This window comes from Salarias fasciatus, chromosome 10 (genome assembly GCF_902148845.1).
Source record: "Salarias fasciatus chromosome 10, fSalaFa1.1, whole genome shotgun sequence".
Classification (NCBI taxonomy): Eukaryota; Metazoa; Chordata; class Actinopteri; order Blenniiformes; family Blenniidae; genus Salarias; species Salarias fasciatus.
In genome coordinates, this window is record NC_043754.1 from 17371445 (window position 1) to 17391205 (window position 19761).

Sequence of the window (19761 nt, forward strand, 5' to 3'; positions counted from 1 at the left end):
CTCCAAGTGGATTGGACGTATTTTTACTTCTGCAAAAGCAAAAACATTTAAGTTGGCAGCTACCATTGCAGCTCCCATAGTGAAAAAAAGCACATGATTTCATTATCAAGAAACTTCCTTCCACAAGGACAGAGACAGCGAAAAGAGACACAATCTTTGATATTCATATCAAATTTGACCCTTTGCTTTCCCTGGATTTCACAAGCTGATGCAGTGACATTTCCAACAGCAAAGAGGAATAAATAGTATAAATAGTTTATAAATGACTGGAGTCAGAGGTTTTGTTTTGACATTTCTCTTGCTAGACTGTGCACGCTGGTTTGTGTGCGTCCTATGAGAATTGGACCGAGCTTGTCTTAATCTCTTGCTGTAATGAGTTTTCTCTTTTTGGTATTCAGATTAATTCTGGGATTGGGCTCAGTCCAATGTAATACCGTTTGGTTGCCTCTAATCTCCTAACCCCATAATTCTTAATCAAAACCAAGGGAGTTTTTTTTTTTTTTTCCATCATTATCTAATCCATCATGAATGAGGTCATGGATTACAATTCTGACCTTGGCATTCAGCTCAGCTGAGCAGGATTGTTTCCTTTCTTACTAACCTGAGATCACCTCACCTGACAAGCCCAGCATTGTCATGAATCCACCTTAATCTGTTTCCTTGTGCTCATTGGTGAACCAGACGAAGAATTTCTCCGGTTGACCAACAAAGAGTCGCTCAGTGATCGTGAAACATGGCGCTCTCAACAGAGATTACACATGGACACCTATTGCAGAGATGTAGAAAAGCATTGAGAGAAAAAGAAAACAATGAAAGGGAACAACTCAGAGCCCCTTGCATTCTAAACATGCTAAAAATAGAGAGTTTATTGCCATTTGTAAATGCAATTCAAGAGATAATTCGACGATTCACAGAAAATCTTTGGGGACAAAATTTACGAAGCCAATACTTTGGGGAGCAAAAGCTGCATCTTACTTAAAAGAATCCTTCAAATCTGTCAAGTCTGGTTCATGTATCAGGGTATGATGGCCTCAACTGTACATACAGGTACAGAGGACTCAAATCTCAACTACGACTGCGGCATAAAGGAGTGGCAGACTTTGAGTGTGCCCCATCCATCACAATGAAATGAACAGTCTCTGGGGCTGATAAGTCAGGTCTGTGTCAACAGCCTGTCAATGAAGACAAACGAGGGGGAGGAGGACTCTTAGAGGTGCACAGCCTCATTTATCTCTCCCCCCCCCCCCCCCCCCTCTCTCTCTCCACATTTCTCCCTCTCTCTGTTGTGCGTTTCACTTTCTCTCCTGCTGTCTGAAGTCCTGACTGTAAATAATTCAGGGCGAATGCTGTCATCTGCTGGTGTGCAGGTGAAGTGGCCTCAGAGAGGAAAAAAAGTCAGCTTTACAGCTACAAATATGCTTTAGATGGATCATATTATCTGACATATGACTCCTATAACTAATTCATTGTCACTTTTTGCTATTTTAAACCAACTCTGAGTGTTAGACAGTCATGCTGGGACGCATGCCATTATTAAACATGAAATCTGTGATTCTCAGTTTCTACTCACACGATTATTGTTAATAATTAAACATGTTTTTTTCTTCTTTTACTGCAAAAACATATATTTCACATGTGTTTTTTTTTCTCTAACTCTTCATGTTAATGAACTCTCCTGCGCTATCCACTTGTGCAGTTGCCTTTAAGTTTATTTACTGTCAACCTTAACTGGTTTATTCACACGAGGATTTTCCCATCTCACACATTTACATGACAGTTTATCCAAATCAAGACATGATTTCATGTTTAAGAATGACAAGAAAGAACGATCCTGGTGCTTTGGAGAGTAAAACAACAGGCAATTAGGAAATTATCACAGCAAAGAGGCACTTAAAAATCATTTTACATCATGGGAATATAAGTAGGGATCTGTAATTGACTCAGGCCAATAAGAATAATTGTAGTGTGACTCGGTGAATAAATACTCTCTACTTCACTCATCAATCAGCCTTGTGTTGTGCCATCAAGGGTAAAAATCACTTATTTGTGTTTGACTTGTGCCTCACTATATCCCAGTGACATGCAGTCAAGTTAATAACAGGTGAGCAGGATTTTCAAAATCAAGTGGAAATAATTACTGAGTAATATCAAGTGCTAAATTGCACACTGACCTCTGATTGTGTTTCATGTTTCACATCAGAATTCTGCACACACACAACTAAAAGACATATTTGACCAATGAAGACTAAAAATAAGCCTCTTTTTTTTTTAGTTTAATATCGTTTGTCATCATCATGTCACAAATGAAAAGAGAATCCTATCAAAAGAAAGATTACTTCTCAAAATTCAGGACTTGTTGCTAAAAGACTATTTAAAGAAGCAACAGAACAAGGTTGCACCTGTGTGCTCAGCACTGCCTCCTACAGTCATGCAGAAGTACTGACTTGCTCACTTTGCACTTTATTGTGTTTTATAAGCCAGGCTAAATATTCTAGAGACACTCATGAAATGCATCTGACATTTGGGATCGATGCAAAATGCAAAAAGACCACGTCCCAACTAAAGCAATATTTATTTAAGACAATGATGGCTACCAGAACTGGAACAATAATCCAAAGTAAGGCGATCCAAACACATGGGAATCAAGTAAACCAACAAGACACTGAGATAGACTGAAGGCTTGAATACACACATTGAGAAGGTTTGATAAGACACAACAGACTACATGAAGGGTTGAAGCATCTCTTTTCTATGGAAATTCAGAAGTTAAAAGTTTTCTAGAAACATTACATTAGAGACAAAGGTGGGAAAAAAGCAGAAGAGAAACGGGTTCAATTGAGTTTGTGTGGAATTGTGCTACTTGAGGTGAGGCTCAGCTGGAGCTTCCACAACTTTCTCCTCACAGTTTGAGCAGGGAACATGAAAACCTGAAGAAGAAAAAAAAAATGGAGAATGCAAACGACATTATTTATTTTACTGAATCCGTTTTCATTTAGCACTTCTTGGATGAAAGATGAAGTTAACCCTCACCTGCCTCCCCTTGACCTCAGATCCTACATCCTCGAACCTTCCACCGACAGAGCAGAGCAGCCACAGCGGGATGTCCCCAAATCATTTCGGACCTAACGTAAGAAGTCCAGGCAGAACCACTGCCTCATTGCACAGCTATTGCGGATCCGAGGACCACCCCATCCCCGCGGAATGACCGCGTCTCTCCAAACAGAGCTGCAGCCATGGGCATTTTTGCAGGCTCGAGTCATGTCATCCGAGACTTTTAATTGGGCCCGGGCCGCCGCGGGGGGACAGCGGACGGACGGACGGCATTCCTCCTCCACCTCCTCCTCCTCCTCCTCTTCCTCCCCTTCCTCTTCCTCCACAGCGCCCTGCGTGCGGCTCCTATCCGCATGGCCGCAGTCCTGGGATAACATGCCCATGCCCGCGCACACCCGTGCTGCTGGAGACCCCTCAGACTGACACCAGAGTGCTGGACACCTTGACTTAATGCTGAGGGGGGAAGAAAAAAAAACCGTTTACTGAACTCAACACTACACAATCCTGTCAAGAGCCTCCAGATAGAAGGGGGGAGGTCAGCTTTCCGAGAGATACTTGTGCCATCTTTTTGCCGGACTGATTTGCGCAGAGGGACGCGCGCCGGCCCAGACGCGACCCCCGCTTCTCCAGAAGAAACCTCAACTTTTGCCCGGCTGTAACTTGGAAGCAGACTGCACGGAGGACACACACACACACACCCACACACACTCTGCTGTCCGCCTTCCTACTGACGGGATTTTCTGGGTCGAGTTCGTGTTGCTTCAGGTAACGATGTTGGCACCGTGTGGAGCGCGCTTTAGCGCAATTCTGTACTTCTATTTTGGATATATTTACATTATTGCAGTGTCAAGTAGTCATTTTACTCGTGATGGGCTCATAACTTATTGAAGTGCCTGATGCATCACCTGTTAAACTGAGTCCACCGCCATTTGACCTTCCCTCGTCCAACTGAGGTACATTTTTAGAAGGGGGGGAAAAAGCCTTTATTTGCAGTAGAAGGTCATTGGGGCGTGTTGTGTGAGACGCTGAGTTTACCAGGGTTAAAGCAGGCAAATGTCCTGATATAAAAAGCCTGTACTTTCAGTGGGAAGGGGGCATGCAAAGCCCAGACCTCAGAGCCAGTCTGTCAAAGCCCCCTAATTACTTAATCCCGGTGCAACTCTAAATGCATGATGAAACTGGTGGCTGTGCGTCTTCACGGGTCTCCACTGGAGGGGTTTCATCACATGCTTCATCAAAGGGTCTACAGGCTTTCATCCTAACTCAGCAGCACTACACCTGCTGAGCTCAGTGTTTAGTTTCTGCAGCTGATTCAAATCACATTAATGTACTGCCCTGGAATCAACAGCTTGAGTCTTGCATGGCTGATTAGATCTGAACAAAGAAGGATCTTTAACCAGTAATCAGACTTCTTGAAAATGTAAAGAAACATAACAACATCCATTATTAAGCAATATATAAAAATTATGAATCACTATATTTCAGATCACCCGACAGGCTGTAATTTTTTTTTATACTTTAATGATATATTAACTGGCTCATTTGTTATGATAAATATGTTTGTTATAACTAATAATTTTTCATTTGGATGATTGCTTAATGTTAAAATTGGATCTCAACTTCCATGATGTCCTTTCCAGCGTGCTAACAGCTCTGTTTTGTACCTGTGGCCTCATGAAGGGATAAATGATCACCTCAACCAGAAGAGTGTCTCCAGATAAACCTGAAGTTCGGATTGCCTTCAGCCTCGGTGACACATCAGGTAAACAGTCATACACTCCCATACTGTGCAGACAAACACACACACACACACACACACACACACACACACACACACACACACACACACACACACACACTGTGGTTTTTGCAGTCCTCACAACTGATGGGAACAGCTTACCTTGGGTTCTGTTGTGTTACTTATGTGATCATTTAACGCCAGGTGAGGCCTGGACGTCTCCTCTCATTCTGTTTCCAGTATGTGTGGAACATGTGCGCAAAATTCTTCCCACCAAAACAGACTGAGCTCAGTCACCCCCTCGCACTCTCACACCCGACCACTTTAACTGTGCTCATTCTTCTACACTGGAACCGAGACAGGTGCTCTCTCTATTTCTGTGGGACCAAAGCATATTAAAAACAAACCATAGCTTTTTGCGTGTGTGTGTAGCTGGGTTCTTGCAAAAATCACAGATGTGTACAATATGCACTCACACAAACTCTAATGTCTTCTCCAATCAGAGCATGCTTTTTAGTTTTCTTCCGAACAAATTCAAGCATTCAGTGATCAGTAGGTAACTAGGTGTTGTCTGTCAGGATGTTTTACTGCAGAGAGGCCAGGCACTGGGACAGCAGCTGCAACTATGCAATGGCAGAGTCGGGTTTCTCTTCTAATACTAACAGTGTCCTGCTGCCTGATTCACTGTTCAGCTTTTAGAACACTGGCCTATATTTATATGCAGTTAACACTTCCAGTCCTACTCCACCCATCGCTGATCCCCCCTTGTCTTTCTCTTAGGAAGTGAGATGAAGGGCTCTAGTAGGAAGGACAAACTCCTCTCCAACTTTGAGCAGATATTTATTGAACTCTGTGACATTCAGCTTGTAATTGTCTCATGAATATATCCCCTTTATTTCAATATGTATTTTTAAAAAATTCCATCATCATTCTTATTATAGATCCTTTGCTCCTTGCCGGGTCTGGTCTTCTCTCTGGAATGCGCCCTCAACCCTACGGCTCATGCGATCCATGACATTCTTCAGTTGAGGAGTGACGTGTTTTAATTTAGTCTTAGCTCCACAGAGATTCAGGCACATCTGACCCCTGCCTCGAAAATCAAACTTTGGATATGCCCCAGACGATCATGTTGTTGTCTCTTTGAACTCATGTTTCTCGGCAGGGGGGTTGAGATCTGCGCTCCGTCTGGGGATCATCCTCTAGGCCCTTCGTGACTTCATGCCTGGCATAGTTATAACCCCACACTGTGTCAATCCTAAGCATGAGAACTGTATTTATTCCACATCATAATTGGCCCCATGGCTGCAGGCTGGGCCACTAATACTGCTGCTTTTAGAAAGTTGCATCACCCCAGGATTCTCCACATGTGTTCCACAACTCCAGAGGGACATTACTATCGAGGCGGAGGCTGGTGCAGACAACCTGTCTGTTTCTGTCTGGCCGCCTGTCTGACCGAATCCATCTGTCTATACATCTGGCCCGTCTGTTCTTTCTGCCCGCTGTGTTTGTCTGCCTGCCGTACGCATAGCTGTCCGCCTGTATTCTTATCCTGCACGTCTTTCAACTTGACAGCTCATTACTGTTGTTCAGAGCGAGGACACGGCTCATTTATGAGTGCGGCACCGTGTTGCTATGTTATGATGTCAGACAAGACGGGGCGGCTAGGGTTTCATTTTGGGACACTTCATGAAGCAACTGTCTGTTGGACAAGCTTCTTGACTGTATAACATGGCTACTCAGTAAACAACATTGTGTGTTAGTTTACGGTAACATCTGTTTTAGCCGAAACACGATGCTTTATATTTATTGCTTTTTACCTAACAGTCTTTCCCGGCAATCGCTTTTATGTGCTGTAAAAGTGAACATGCACGAGGTTCATTCTGATAGCATGCCAGTCACAGACAGCCATATACTTTATTATTGTTGAGGAAAGTCTCAGTGCGTTGAAGAAATGGAGGCACCAGGAGAGGGCCGCTCAGCCACGGTGTAATGTGACTGCCCCCAAGTTTTCGTTTGTCCTTAGAGAAGATTTAGACACGACTTCAAGAGGTGAAGTTGCCGTTATTGTATCATCATTACATAATGAAAAGGAGATAAACCTCTGACCTAAAACTAATCTGAACGAGGACTGCAGGGCTATCCCGATTACGTCCTTGATTTCTGTCACCGTGAAAAGGTGAAATAAGTGTGTTACGACTGATAATGCTGAACCAGTGTTACCTGTCTTCCTCCTTGACCTGCTTAGGATTCTGTTGAATAACTTACCAACTGGACTGAGGCAGATGTTTAAAACACTGATGCAACCGAAGGGAGACATGCCCAAACTAATATCTAAGTTTAGAGTGGGAAATGATGAAGTCATTTTCAAAAAAATGTGTTCATCCTTTTGATTGGATTTTTTAATTTTGAAGGATTTTGCCTATACTTCTATTTGTGTAGGATTATTCTCTCACTATGTTGTTTTCCCTGTTTCAAGTCCAGACTTTGCGGCCCTCCGTGTGGAGTTTGCATGTTATCTCTTAGTATGCATTTGGTTTTTTTGACGACGCAGAGAGGGTGGAGAACATTACGCCTGAGCTGAAATCACTCTACTAAAGGATTCACTTATTGTCTATAAAGCATTGAATGGTCTTAGGTCTAAATCAGTTTCAGATTTTACTTGTACAATATGAAACATTGAGACCTCTGAGCTCCTCAGGAAGAGGTGTACTCGGTGTTTCAGAGTCAGAAACAAACAATATGAAGCTGCTTTTAGGTACTTGGCTCTTTGGCTGTGGAACAAACCACCAGATCACCTGAGGACCACTGACACGTTGACTTTAAGATAAAAAATGGTATAGTTTTCATCCGACTCTAAGACCAGGCACAAATCTTGGTTTAAGCTGAAGGTACATTTCTTCTCCTTCCAATGAAAATATTGATTATTCCACAGTGACCATCAAGCGAAACAACTATAATGATCCTGTAATGATTTTATTTTTGGTCTATCAACGTGCTGTAATGGAAATAATCATGTGCGGTGTTTTGACAGATGTTAACGATGCGGAGGACCTCTCGCAGACTTTCCCAGACCTTGAACAGCGATTACAGGTATTCAAGTTACATCACATTGTATTGTCAGTCTACCTGTGTAGTGTTCAGTGCAGCGGGATGTGGCGGAGGGACAGAGGGTCTTTTAATTCAGTGTTCTGATTCATGGTTATGTCTGTGTTCCCTTTCTTTAAACGTGTGTTTTCTGTTTATGGCATGATTTTTCTTGTACCAGAAAACACTCACAAAAGGCATTCATGTTGGTTAAAGTCTAAATGAACAAATTTCATGAATTAATCAATTGACTTAACGGTTATAATGAAAAAAAAAAGCCAACAGGAAACAAGTAGAAATGATTGAAATACATTTCAAAACCACAAGTCAAATTTGTAATGATGAAATAAAGTAAAATATGTTGTAGGTATTAGCGTAAATGAACACTAAAATAAAAAACCCTTGTTAAATCAATATCTGTTTGTCAATATGATCATCAGCAGCCAATAAATAAAATGAAAAGCTTCGATTTTATTCAAAGCTCCATCATGTTTCTTTTTTGTGATAGTTGTATCTATAAACAGGGAGAAGCTTGACTTTAGTTCATGTTCTTGCTCTGTGTACTCCTCTGCAATTAGTTCCGTCCTCAAATTATCCTTTGACGAACTACCAGAGTCACGCAAATTACATGTTGGTACAACATCAAGTGAGAGCAGTCGTAGCTGGACGCTGAATTACAGGCTTCAAATGCTGCACGCGGCATTAACAACAGACTGGCGTGTTTTCATCACCTATAACTTTTGTCTTTCTTAATAAAACAAAGCACATTACATCACATTACATATCCACAAGTAGACTTTTGTTTTAATCTTACAAGAACCCTTGACATAATCCAGACATCTTTGATAGAGACACTGTTGTTGAACTGTTGTCTATAAAACCATTACATTCGTCTCTTGGAAAAGAGAAACAAGTTGACATTTCCATGCAGCAGTCTTAATTAAAATGTGAAATTCACTTTCTCAGTTTTCCTTTTGATCATCCACAGCCAGTACAGCGACTCTGCTCTTCTCACATGTTGCCGTCTCTCTTGCAGCCGGTGCCTCCGTGTGTGTCTCTGAGAGAGAGCGTCCAGGTGTACAAGGAGCACTGCAGGATGGCAAGAGAGTTCCACCAGGTCAAACATGAGATCTCTGTGCTTGAAGATCGCAAGTAAGGCCCTCAAGGAATAACTCAAATATTCATTATATTTGCCCTCCCAACCCTTGCTGAAATATAGAAAGTGGAGACCTTGTGATGCAATCGAATCGCCTCGGACCTCAAATCAGAGAGATCACGACTGTAGCACAGCAGAAAGCAAACATCATGACGACACCTGCATTGTCAGCATTGTCTTTAGTGTTCTTGGCTTGATTCGCCACATGCTATAAGCTGAGATGGAATGTTAAACCTGCATGGTTAAGGAGCATCTTCCATCAGAATAATTCAAACACTGCAAGGCGCACTGGATCAAAGCATCCACCAGATGGCACATGTTTATAGCGTGTGCTGCATATTGTACTCAGTATTTACAAAGAAATGAAGACTTACTATTTTGTAATGTATGATTTCAGTGCTATGTTTTTGTAAAATGAATTTTCATAACTGACTTTTGACATAACCAAGATGAAGGACTTGTGTTTCAAGGCGTGACTGCAAATGTTAAAGGTAAACTGTGTGTTTTTTTGGATCAATTTTAAGAGGATATTTGTAAAATATAACATCTGAAGACGAATCATTACAATGGCTGCAATTCTGAAAGAATTTAACTGAATGATTTGTAATCCTCATCCGTTCTGTATATGTTGAGAAGAAAGTGGGGCTGAATGACACACACACATACACACACACACACACACAGTCTCGTATTTCTATCCTTGTGGGGACCGTCCATTGACTCCCATTCATGTCTAGCCCCTAACCCTGACCCTTACCCTAACCCTAACCCACACCACAACAAAGCCTAACCCTAAAGAAATGTTTTTGCACTTTTACTTTTTTCAGTAACAACAACATGGTCAAGAAAACACTGTTTCTCCTACTTAGGACCGGAAAAAGGTCCCCACAAGGCACGTCGTTCCACGTTTTGCTATCCTTGTGGGGACATTTGGCCCCAACAAGGATAGAAATACGAGAACACACACACACACACACACACACACACACACACACACACACGCGCAGACATACACACACACACACACTGTCCCCTGTGTCCTCAGCAGCTGTGGGTAGTCTTAGCAGTGAGATTTTCAAGGTCCTCACTCTAACACCACACACACACACACACACACACACACACACACACACACACACACACACACACACACACACACACACAGAGCCCACACTATGCACAGTTCCTAAATAGAGAACAGCAGGCGGGCTGCGATGCGTGTAGCCTTGAATCTAGATAAAAACATCATGAATCAGAAACTCCTGCTTCTTTCATGCTGGCTGTAATGTCGACATCCACCCACCCACACACACACACGCACAGACACGCACACTCACACACAAACAAACTACACTTATTCATGTGTGGCTTAGACACAGTAAAAATCAAATGAAGGTTTACCACAAAATGTGTTTTGACAAGAAATTTTTCACAAGATTTTTCTTGATTTTTATGAGCTCTGAATGCTGGATACATTTTGGACTTCACAATTTTTTTGAATATATCCTCTGTCGTTCATACAAAGAATATTTTTCCATTTCTCACTTAGGATTTCGTGAATTTCAAAAAATTTAAAAAATGAAAGGACAAATGAAATGAAAGGACAATTAAGAGGGATTTTCCTCAAGACCTACTGCTATAAATCAATATTACACCAAGACACGCTGTCAGAGCGACTTGCTTAGAGTTTAAGAATTCATGACATAATATGTCTGTTTAATGTACTCCGGCCTAATAATACACCATCAGCATAACACCAACAACAAATATGACAACGTTGGCCAAAGTCAAATGATTGAATTTGGAAAAAGCCCTGACAGACTAATGAGCTTAAACCTGTTACTGATACAATCCAAAGGGCTTTGCACATTAGAACGCCCTATTGTGAAAAGGTTATTTAAACAGTACCAGCATGATTTACTTCTATTTTCAGTCTCTTAGTGTTGTATGTGGAAAGGTTTGATATCTGCGATTTGTCTTCGTAGACCCTCACGTGCATGGATTGCATTGTTTTTGCATGGATTTTTTTGGTCTGAAATTATAATATAAAATGCAATAATATGTTGTTATTGTAATACACACAGTCAGTCCTGCATGCACTAAGCTGTGTAATTAAGTTTATACTCTGCCTTTATTCATCTAGAATCATAACTGATCAAAATGCTTTCCAGCTTTGTTTAGATTACTAGTATTTCAAATGGTTCAGGTACCTCTGAAATTATTGTTGAAAAACTGTAAATGTATTGGTCTGTAGATGTACTTAATGATTTTCACTAAAGCCACAGTTTTACAGCTGCATGTCATGTGGTTCCAATTAAGGTGAAAAGTCAAACCCAAACTCAGTCATGCATGCGCATTTATCTAATTTTATGTCATATAAATTAAAGATTTGACTTTCTAATGCACTTGAATTGTATGCTATTGTAGATAGACATGCATTTTCAGAAGAGATGCACACACCAGTATTCCTTTGTGATTTACTACTTAGCATCTATAGCACAACACTGAGGTCACACACTCTCAGGTATAAGCTTATTACACGCATGCATGAACTTAGAATTCCTTCCAAAGTCCAAAGACTCATCAGGAAGTCAGGTTATTCGTGAAGAGCCAGCATGTAAGGATTTAATTGCAGGGAAAACTCACTGCCCCCCCCCCCCCCCCCCCCCCCCCCCCCCCAAAAAAAAAAAAAAAGGTTATCTCGGGCCACATATGCACAATCCACTACTACAGAGCTTACATATTTCCAGACTGTATGTTGCATTGTTTTATATCAGTCTATATCAGCCAGTTTTCCAAACATCAGTCAATATTAGTATTTTCAGCTCTGCCTTCTAATGAGCTTCTACAGTTATTTTAGAAACAAAACAGAACTAATGTAAATGTTCATGTGTGTGTTTGTGAGCGATGTGTGTATAAACCTTTAATTACACGTTGAACATATTATGGCTGCATTTCAGAGCACCTATCAAAGCCGACGGTATCCAAGATGAATGAGTGGCCGTTAAAATCTTCATCTCACTTGTTCATTTAGGCGTAAGCTGCTGGCAGACCTGGTGGAGGATGAGAAGGTTGCTATGGAAATCGCCCGTCTTGAGGAGGAGTTTCGGCGCCTCACGGAGGAGAACCGCACCTTGGTAACTGTCCACAAGGAGCGCGCTCAGCAGCTGGAGAGGCTCTGCCTGACCGGCCGGACGAGACAAGACCCCTCGTGACCTCTGACCTCCATCCAGCCTGAGACCACCAGACTTTCAGCTGACAGCAGACCAGGAACCAGAAATAAATGCTCACGCAACACAACTTCAGTCTGTGAATCAGCTAATTACAGAGAAAGGTCCTGTGTTTACTCACTTCTGAGTCATTTGCTTAACCCACAGATGTACCCGGCGGTTCTCGTCATTCTGAGGTTGCTGTAGCGATTCCACCGATCTGACGTATCGCCCCTCGTCCGGGTAACGTTTGGTTTTAATGTCATTCTATTGGGCAAAACCTTACTGGTTGCTGTTGTTTTACCTAGCGGTACATTCATCCAGTGTCAGCCACCGTGAATGTGACCAGATATTCTGATATCCGTCTCAGGTCCAGTGAAGACAGTAGCTTTTTTTAATGTGAGGTCTGTTGAGGGAGCTGAAGATGGTATGATGTGGTCCAAATATAGTATTTTTCTTTTTTAGGAGTGTTGAACCTCCTCTCCCTCTCTTCCACCCCAGCTCACAGATGAGTGTTTAACATGCTGTCAGGGAACCTCAGATTACAGCCGCCAAGTGTGAAGAACAGCAAAAGGAGAAGGTGATTATCCGTTTTACAGTATCTGCTGTATGAGTTGTACATTTTGTTTTGATGATGTGTAGTGTGTACCTGTATATGGAGGAAGTACACAGTCAAATAAAGTGTTGCGTGTTGTCCTCGTCTGTTAATAAAACGTGTTTTAGTGTAACATCAGGATCACTTCCTTAGTTTCATTTCTCCAAGTCAGTCGCTGTTGTGTTTTCTGCACTGAGGCTATACTGTTACTTTTACAGAGAAAAAGGAACCGGATTTTTTCTCCATGACCAGATTAGTTCATGCTGGAATTATGAAACAGTCACCTGATTGGCCAGAGTTTTTTTTTTTTTTTCTTTCTCTGGCAGGCGTCCCTCTTCCTCAAAATCATGTGACACTTTGAAAAGAAGTTCATACATGACTTCTCGCGGTTATGTGTTGTTTTTAATCAAATTTGGTATTTTTATTTAAAAAAATAATCAGTAATTTTGGTCGCAAAATCCACTGTCCCAGATATTTGACAATTCTCCTCGTCATCAAACAGACAAATTCTTCTCAACATCACAAATTGAAAATATTGTGTGGATAGCTGAGCTGCTTTTCATGCACTGAGCTTTTACCTTTGCACCTACTAATGTTGTGACCTTTTGCCAGCATTGTCTTTCTCTCTCTATTGCCCCTTTCCCTCGCTCTCTCACTCTCTCTCTCTCTTCTCTCGCTCGCTCTGTCTGACACACACACACACACACACACACACACACACACACACAGTCACACACAAAGAAGGCTTACATTGAACTCTCAGAAGTATTTGCTTCCTCTTAAATCAAGATGTGGGACAACACGGACCTACGTGGAAGTTTTGACTTGTAGACTGACATTCCAGTCTTCTCCTGGGTGGCACAGGTCAGTCACATGATTTTGCACTTTGCTTCTCAAATTTTCACCTCCTCTGAAATCAGTTTTGTGAATATGAGTGAATCAATACTGAAGACACAACCAAAAGAAGAAACTCCTGTGAAACGTATTTATATTATTACCGACATTCAAGGGTGAATCTCAAAAGGTTTTTTTTTTTTTTTTTTTTTTGGTTTGGGATAAGCTAGACTACCAGACAGATCCAAGGGTGGGATTGGACTGGAAAACTGCTTGCTCATCCTTTATCAGCAGGAGTGTATGAGTCAGCGCTGCTCTGTTACACCCAGAGCTGTTACAAGACACACACACATACACACACACACACTGTCTCCCTCCCTCGCACATGCTCACACACAGGCCATATGACTGAGTCAAGCTCAGTTTTTAGTTTGTAACCAAGTGGAGATAAAGCTTTCTGGGAAACACAGCCCGGTTGGATGACATTCCATTTGCAAATAACCATGTGTGCTCTGCAGCAAGGACTTTATTTGACACTCTAAGAAACTTGGATCTACAAAGTAACGTTTGTGAGGTAGGCATGTTTATCTTACTCCTCTAAAGTATAATTACTAAAGTATTGTAGTTCTCTATAATGAAATCTACCTCTCTCTGTCTCTCTCTCTCTCTCTCTGTCTCTGTGCGTGTGTGTGTGTGTGTGTGTGTGTGTGTGTGTACACACACAGATGTCGCTGATGGCCATGTCTGCCCTCCGGTCATCTATGTTTACATTTGAGTCTACAGTGCATTCCTGCCATATGCTGCGCTGCCTGGACGAGCAGCGGCGCAGCGATGTGCTGTGCGACGTGACGGTGGTGGTGGAGGGTCAGAGTTTCAGGGCCCACCGCTCTGTGCTCGCTTCCTGTAGTGAGTACTTCACACAGAAGTTCGCGTCCTTCATGCAGCATGGAGCGGTCATCACTCTGCCCGAGGAGGTGAGATATCGCCTCGTGCTGCCAGCAAAGAGTTTCTCTCAAGCTGGGCTGCCACACACCAGGGAATCTCTATAAAAGTGACCAAAGCATTCATTAATATGATTGCATAGGTTTATTGTTTTGTTTTTTATATATATTTTGCACTCAACAGTTGCTAAGTTGAGACACACCTGAGGACTGCTATCAGTAAAAACATGCAAGAGCAAATGGCACAAATCATAGTATAACAATAGAACAAACATGTTCCCATGCAACTTTTTCAATACCAGTTGTACATTTGTCCAATTGCTTAGGTTTATGACAGCCTGAGGATTTTTGATCCTACTGCCAGAGCAGCTTTAATTCCCAAAATATTTGTCAATAGGACCATAAAATGTTTTGCACGTCATAATCCAACTGAAGAAGCCAAAACTGATGAAGCTGTGTTTCATTAAGAGTCTACCACCCCTCGTCCTTCGGGCTCCCTGTTTCCTTTGCTGTTTTCCTGCTCTTGAATCTTAAACACTTGACTGAGATGAATGGATTAGGTTCCTGAAGGGCTCCATGTCAATCCATTCATTTGAATCAAGTGAATAGAAGCAAGACTACATCTAAAACATGCAGAACAGGGGGTCCCTGAGGAGCGGGGTTGTGAAACAACGAAATAAAGTAATCATTGATGTCATTTTATTCTTTCACAGGTGACAGTTGAAGGCTTTGAGCCCTTGCTGAATTTTGCATACACGTCCAAACTCCTCTTTGGAAAAGATGATGTCTTAGAAATTCGCAATGCAGCTTCCATCCTTGGTTTCCAGGACCTTGATGAGGGATGCTTTGATTTCGTCCTCCCCAAGTTTTTCTCCGGAAGCAAGAGCTCTGCTCCGTTTCTGGGAAAGATCTGTTGCAAGAAGAAGTGCAAGAGGCGATTGTCGAAGCAAGACAGCGGCTCAGACTGTGACTGTGTGTTGTTGGATGAAAAAGAAGTTAAACCAGTTGCTGACTCATCAGCTCCGCAGGAAGCAACATGGAACTGTGACAGATCAGTCAACAACAAAATGGGAAGTCGGAGAAGCCCTGATACTGACGCACATGTAGTTGAAGAGTCAAACGATCACGTTAGGCAGTGTCCAAAGTATCGCAAGTTCCAGATAGCTTGTGGGAAGGAAAACTGCATCACAGAAAAAAACCCAACTGCTCCAGACGTGCCCATCAGTGATGAAGGCCTCTTTTCCTTCTCACCATGTTCCAGCAGTGAAATGAATCACATTGAAAACTTCTACATGAATTCTACATCAAATGTCTGCAAACAAGGAGCGGGCGACGGACGTGACGTAAAAACAAAGACGTGCATTCGAAGGGAGGAAACTCATCTGGATAAGAAAGAAACAAATACAAGAGAGAGAAAATGTGAGGACATGGAGATAGATGTTATAAAGCTGGAGAGCGATATAGCGCTTATCACTGGAAGAAGCTCCACAGATATGTCGACTGTGAAGGCTGTTTTTTCAGAGCCGAAGACGGCGCGGGCTGAGAGGTCAGCAGGGTTAATATTGAACCGCTGCTCTCCGTTGAACCTGAATGAGGGTCCTGCAATGACTAGGTCACTGGCGCAGGGGGGGGTTTGACGAGGGCGAGAACGCCAGTGAACCCAGCGTGACAGAGCCTGCTTCCTTTCACCGAAGGCAAGAAGAACAGGTGGAAACCGAGGACACCGCAGCAGATCAGACCCGGAAAACAAGTGGGATACAGAAGTCGGCCTTGTCAGGGAACGGCATGAGTGATAGAAACATGGCAGAGGGAGACAAGACGCAGAAACCGGCGACAGCTCCGGGACCGGATGCATGCTCCTCTCAGCTGCACCTCCAGGATCCTCATGCAGACAGTTCTGACAGAGGGAGTGGATGTGGGCAGAGTACATCATTAGAGTGGCTGAAACTTCGCAGCAGCTTCAGCCCTCCAAGAAGCAGCTGTCCCGCGTTCCAGGATCCTCTCCAAGGGAAATGTGTGTGGAAAGGACCGGGGCTGTCCGAATGTGAGGGGGCCTCTCAGTCAGGCGTGTCATCCCTAAACTCGGGGGAGGATGGAGACTCGGAGACGGAAACAGAAGGCGACAGTGAGTTCTACTCGCAAGAGAGAGCCAGGCAGGTGAGCAGTGGAGATGGAGCATGGCTGCTGAACTATGCTCTGATTTTATCTCGATCTGTCCTGCTGTTTTTCAGCTGTGAAGTCTGTGCCGTTTGAAATCAGCTCACGTCATGAAGTGTCATCATAAAAACGTCCTGTAAATTACATCTCAGTGTTGACTTTTTTGATAGGAGCCTTTATTCATCACACGCAAACGAGTGTTTGCATTCATCAATGGAAAGCAGATCTGCTATCCTGCCAGGTTAATCATTCACCTTGTGGAGATAATGTGTCTGTTCGGACACGTGTGTTGTGATCGTGCTTATGTGACTTACCGGATCAAAGTCCATTTCACAATGTTAAAAAAAAAAAAAAAAAAAACTCATTCATTCCAGTTAGTGATGATTTTCCTTTGTTCAGAGTAATTTGATCAAAAGCAGAACTGGAGTAGAGAGATGTGCAGTTCAGGAAATTATTTCTTTACTTTGCTGTTGAAATAAACAAACAAAGAAAAAAAAACTTGACAGTTCACCTGAGCTGGTGACTGCACAGCTCATGTCACACGTTAACAGCAGCAGCTTTTCAGAGTTAACAATTAACAGATGAGAAGGCTTTTACTCTTTGAACTCACGTGCTGCTTTGATGCTGTTCACTTGATTTCTCTGTCCATTTCAAACCGATCAGCAGTGACTCCTTTTGGATTTTAATTATGAAATTAATAACTCTTATGTAATCAAAACTGTTTACAGCTTCTTCTGGGACTGAAGGTTTTCTCAAAGCATTGAATATCAATTATAGAATAACACATTAATTCAGATTAATCTTCTCTATTGTCAAAGTCATATAAACATAAATCATAGATGTGTTTAACACCAGCGTCTTGATGGGGTCTCCTCAGGTGCAACTGCCATTCTCTGTCGACTGGATTGTGAATCTGAACCGGAATGACTTCCAGCAGCTGCTGAAGCAACAGGTCTTCACAGGAGAGCAGCTGGAGTGTGTCCACGACATGAGGCGACGGAGCAAGAACCGCCTGGCGGCTCAGCGCTGCCGCAAGAGGAAACTCGACTGCATCTATAATTTGCAGTGTGAAATCAACAAGCTGGTAAGAACTTGATTTCTTTCAGTTGCTAAACTTCATGGTGTCTCGGCTGGACTTGTTCAGAAGGAATTCTCTGTTTTGCATTTGAATGTGACAGAAAACCGAGAGAGAAAAACTGATGATGGAGAAGAGCCAGCTGAGCCAGCTGAAGACGAAGGCATGCCACAGCGTCTCAGCTTTATGCCAGAGGGTCTGCAGCGAAGCAAATCTCCATCCAGAGCAAGTGCAGGTGTTGGCCAAATACACCACCCCAGACTGCCCCCTCGCCTCCTTCTTCCCCCACATAGACACACTCCTCTCGCAGCACGGACCGCCACATGGACGGGCACCAGAGGAGCCTCAGTTCACTCCCAGCACAGATACATTCATGGGACAACAGTGACTTCTGATATTCATCCAGCAAACACAAACACACACACACACACACACACACACACACACACACACACACACACACACACACACTCATACACACGCTGCAACATAACTCAGAGTCGTCTGACGGTGGTCACGGTGTCAAACTGATAATAAAACTGCACTGTGTCCCTGGTGCAAACTGTAGCATAATAATGACAATGGCAAACGTGATATCAGCCAAATACTTTATGACATTTCCAATGATGAGTTTTTTATGGACGTGCAGTAAAAGCCTAATTTAGATGGTATCAAAATGTTTTTCTGTTTTTCAGTATTTCTTAAGCCTCTCTGCTGTTTCCAACTCTTCAAATGCCTCAGCGTAGTTTTATTATTTGGATAAAGAAAAAACAAAACGAAAACAGCACAAACTGAGTGATTAAAAAGAGAATCGTCTTCATCTGCTTCCCATTTCCTAAACTCAGGACGACCACCAGTTGAGCACACATTCAATACGATCACAATCCATTTATTTATTACCACTCTTCTACAGTACAGGTCTGTGGTGTTTACAGAAGCTGCTACCTCTTACAGACAGTGTAGCACTCTCACACAAAGCGCATCCAAAAACGGTACGGAAAGAGTGCATCAGACAAACCACACAAACTCAACACAAAGCCTCGACGCTGGCTTCACACACTGGCTCCTGTTTTTTTCTGGCTGTCATTGTGGTCTCTCGACGCTGACCACGGTGACACCGCTCTTTTAAGTTGAACATACCTCTCAGAGCTTACTGAAGCAGACGTCAGATCTTTTGTTGAATATATATTTATATAATTTTAAAGTTTTATACAAAGAAACTGCACTTTAGCAAAGTTTTTTGTTTCTTTTTTTTTCTTTTTTACTTTGGGATAGTTACACAGCTAATTCTATGAAGTGAAGCTGTCTCATGCTTTGTATTGAAATTTATTGACCCCACCCTTCGCATGTTTTTCTCTTCATTGTACCAGGGACTGCGCCGCCTTTATAGGATTAAATATTGCGTGCTTCTGACAATCTTTACTGCCTTTATCTGAACCACCATCAAGGATCAAATGAGCATTCTATCAATAATTTATTGATACAGTACTTCCAGATTTATGACTACAATTACTGTTTTCTATTCTTAAATCAGCAGTTACCTCTGTTTATACTGAGCACTCCATTCACTATTTTTTTTGCACTAATTGTAAATATCTGACCCTCAACTGTCCTGACAGAAAATTTACTTTGTAGCTTTCTTTTCAATTATTCCTAATCAACATGTAATTATCTAATCTTTTTTCACTCCCACTGTGTGTTCCTCGAATTGTCTAGATTTTTGTAAAAATATGTCAATAAATGAAAACCTAAATGCACATTTTTTAATCTATTTTTTTAACCTTTATTTATACAGGCGAGTCTGATTTAGACCCAGAGTCTCGTTTTCAGGAGCGACCTGTTAATATTTAATGAGTTTCCTGCCACACTGTACATTACAGTGATAGTTCTGAAGGATGTTGTTTTTCAAGCGGCAGTGTGC

General features: G+C 42.3%; 2 protein-coding genes across 2 annotated transcripts; both read left to right on the forward strand.

Annotated features, from left to right (window-relative positions):
* The first annotated feature begins 3649 nt into the window (after positions 1-3649).
* map3k7cl (map3k7 C-terminal like) lies at positions 3650-12945 on the forward strand. The gene is made up of 5 exons (XM_030101817.1): positions 3650-3816; positions 4732-4813; positions 7821-7879; positions 8910-9025; positions 12064-12945. The coding sequence occupies exons 2-5, from the start codon at positions 4738-4740 to the stop codon at positions 12242-12244; spliced, it is 432 nt and encodes a 143-aa protein (XP_029957677.1). The 5' UTR covers positions 3650-3816; positions 4732-4737; the 3' UTR covers positions 12245-12945.
* A 977-nt stretch (positions 12946-13922) lies between these two features.
* On the forward strand, positions 13923-18611 carry LOC115396061 (transcription regulator protein BACH1). Its single transcript, XM_075410439.1, is given in 6 exon segments — positions 13923-14241; positions 14393-14641; positions 15322-16243; positions 16245-16765; positions 17643-17849; positions 17944-18611. Coding segments are annotated over 5 exon segments (2184 nt in total). The 5' UTR covers positions 13923-14241; the 3' UTR covers positions 18229-18611.
* The last annotated feature ends 1150 nt before the right edge of the window (positions 18612-19761 follow it).

Bases quoted from the DNA above. Each gene is read 5' to 3' on its own strand.
- map3k7cl (XM_030101817.1), top strand. From the start codon at position 4,738: ATGATCACCTCAACCAGAAGAGTGTCTCCAGATAAACCTGAAGTTCGG. The intron at 4,814-7,820 runs GTAAACAGTCAT...GTGTTTTGACAG, and splicing joins CAGCCTCGGTGACACATCAG to ATGTTAACGATGCGGAGGAC. The intron at 9,026-12,063 runs GTAAGGCCCTCA...TTGTTCATTTAG, and splicing joins TCTGTGCTTGAAGATCGCAA to GCGTAAGCTGCTGGCAGACC.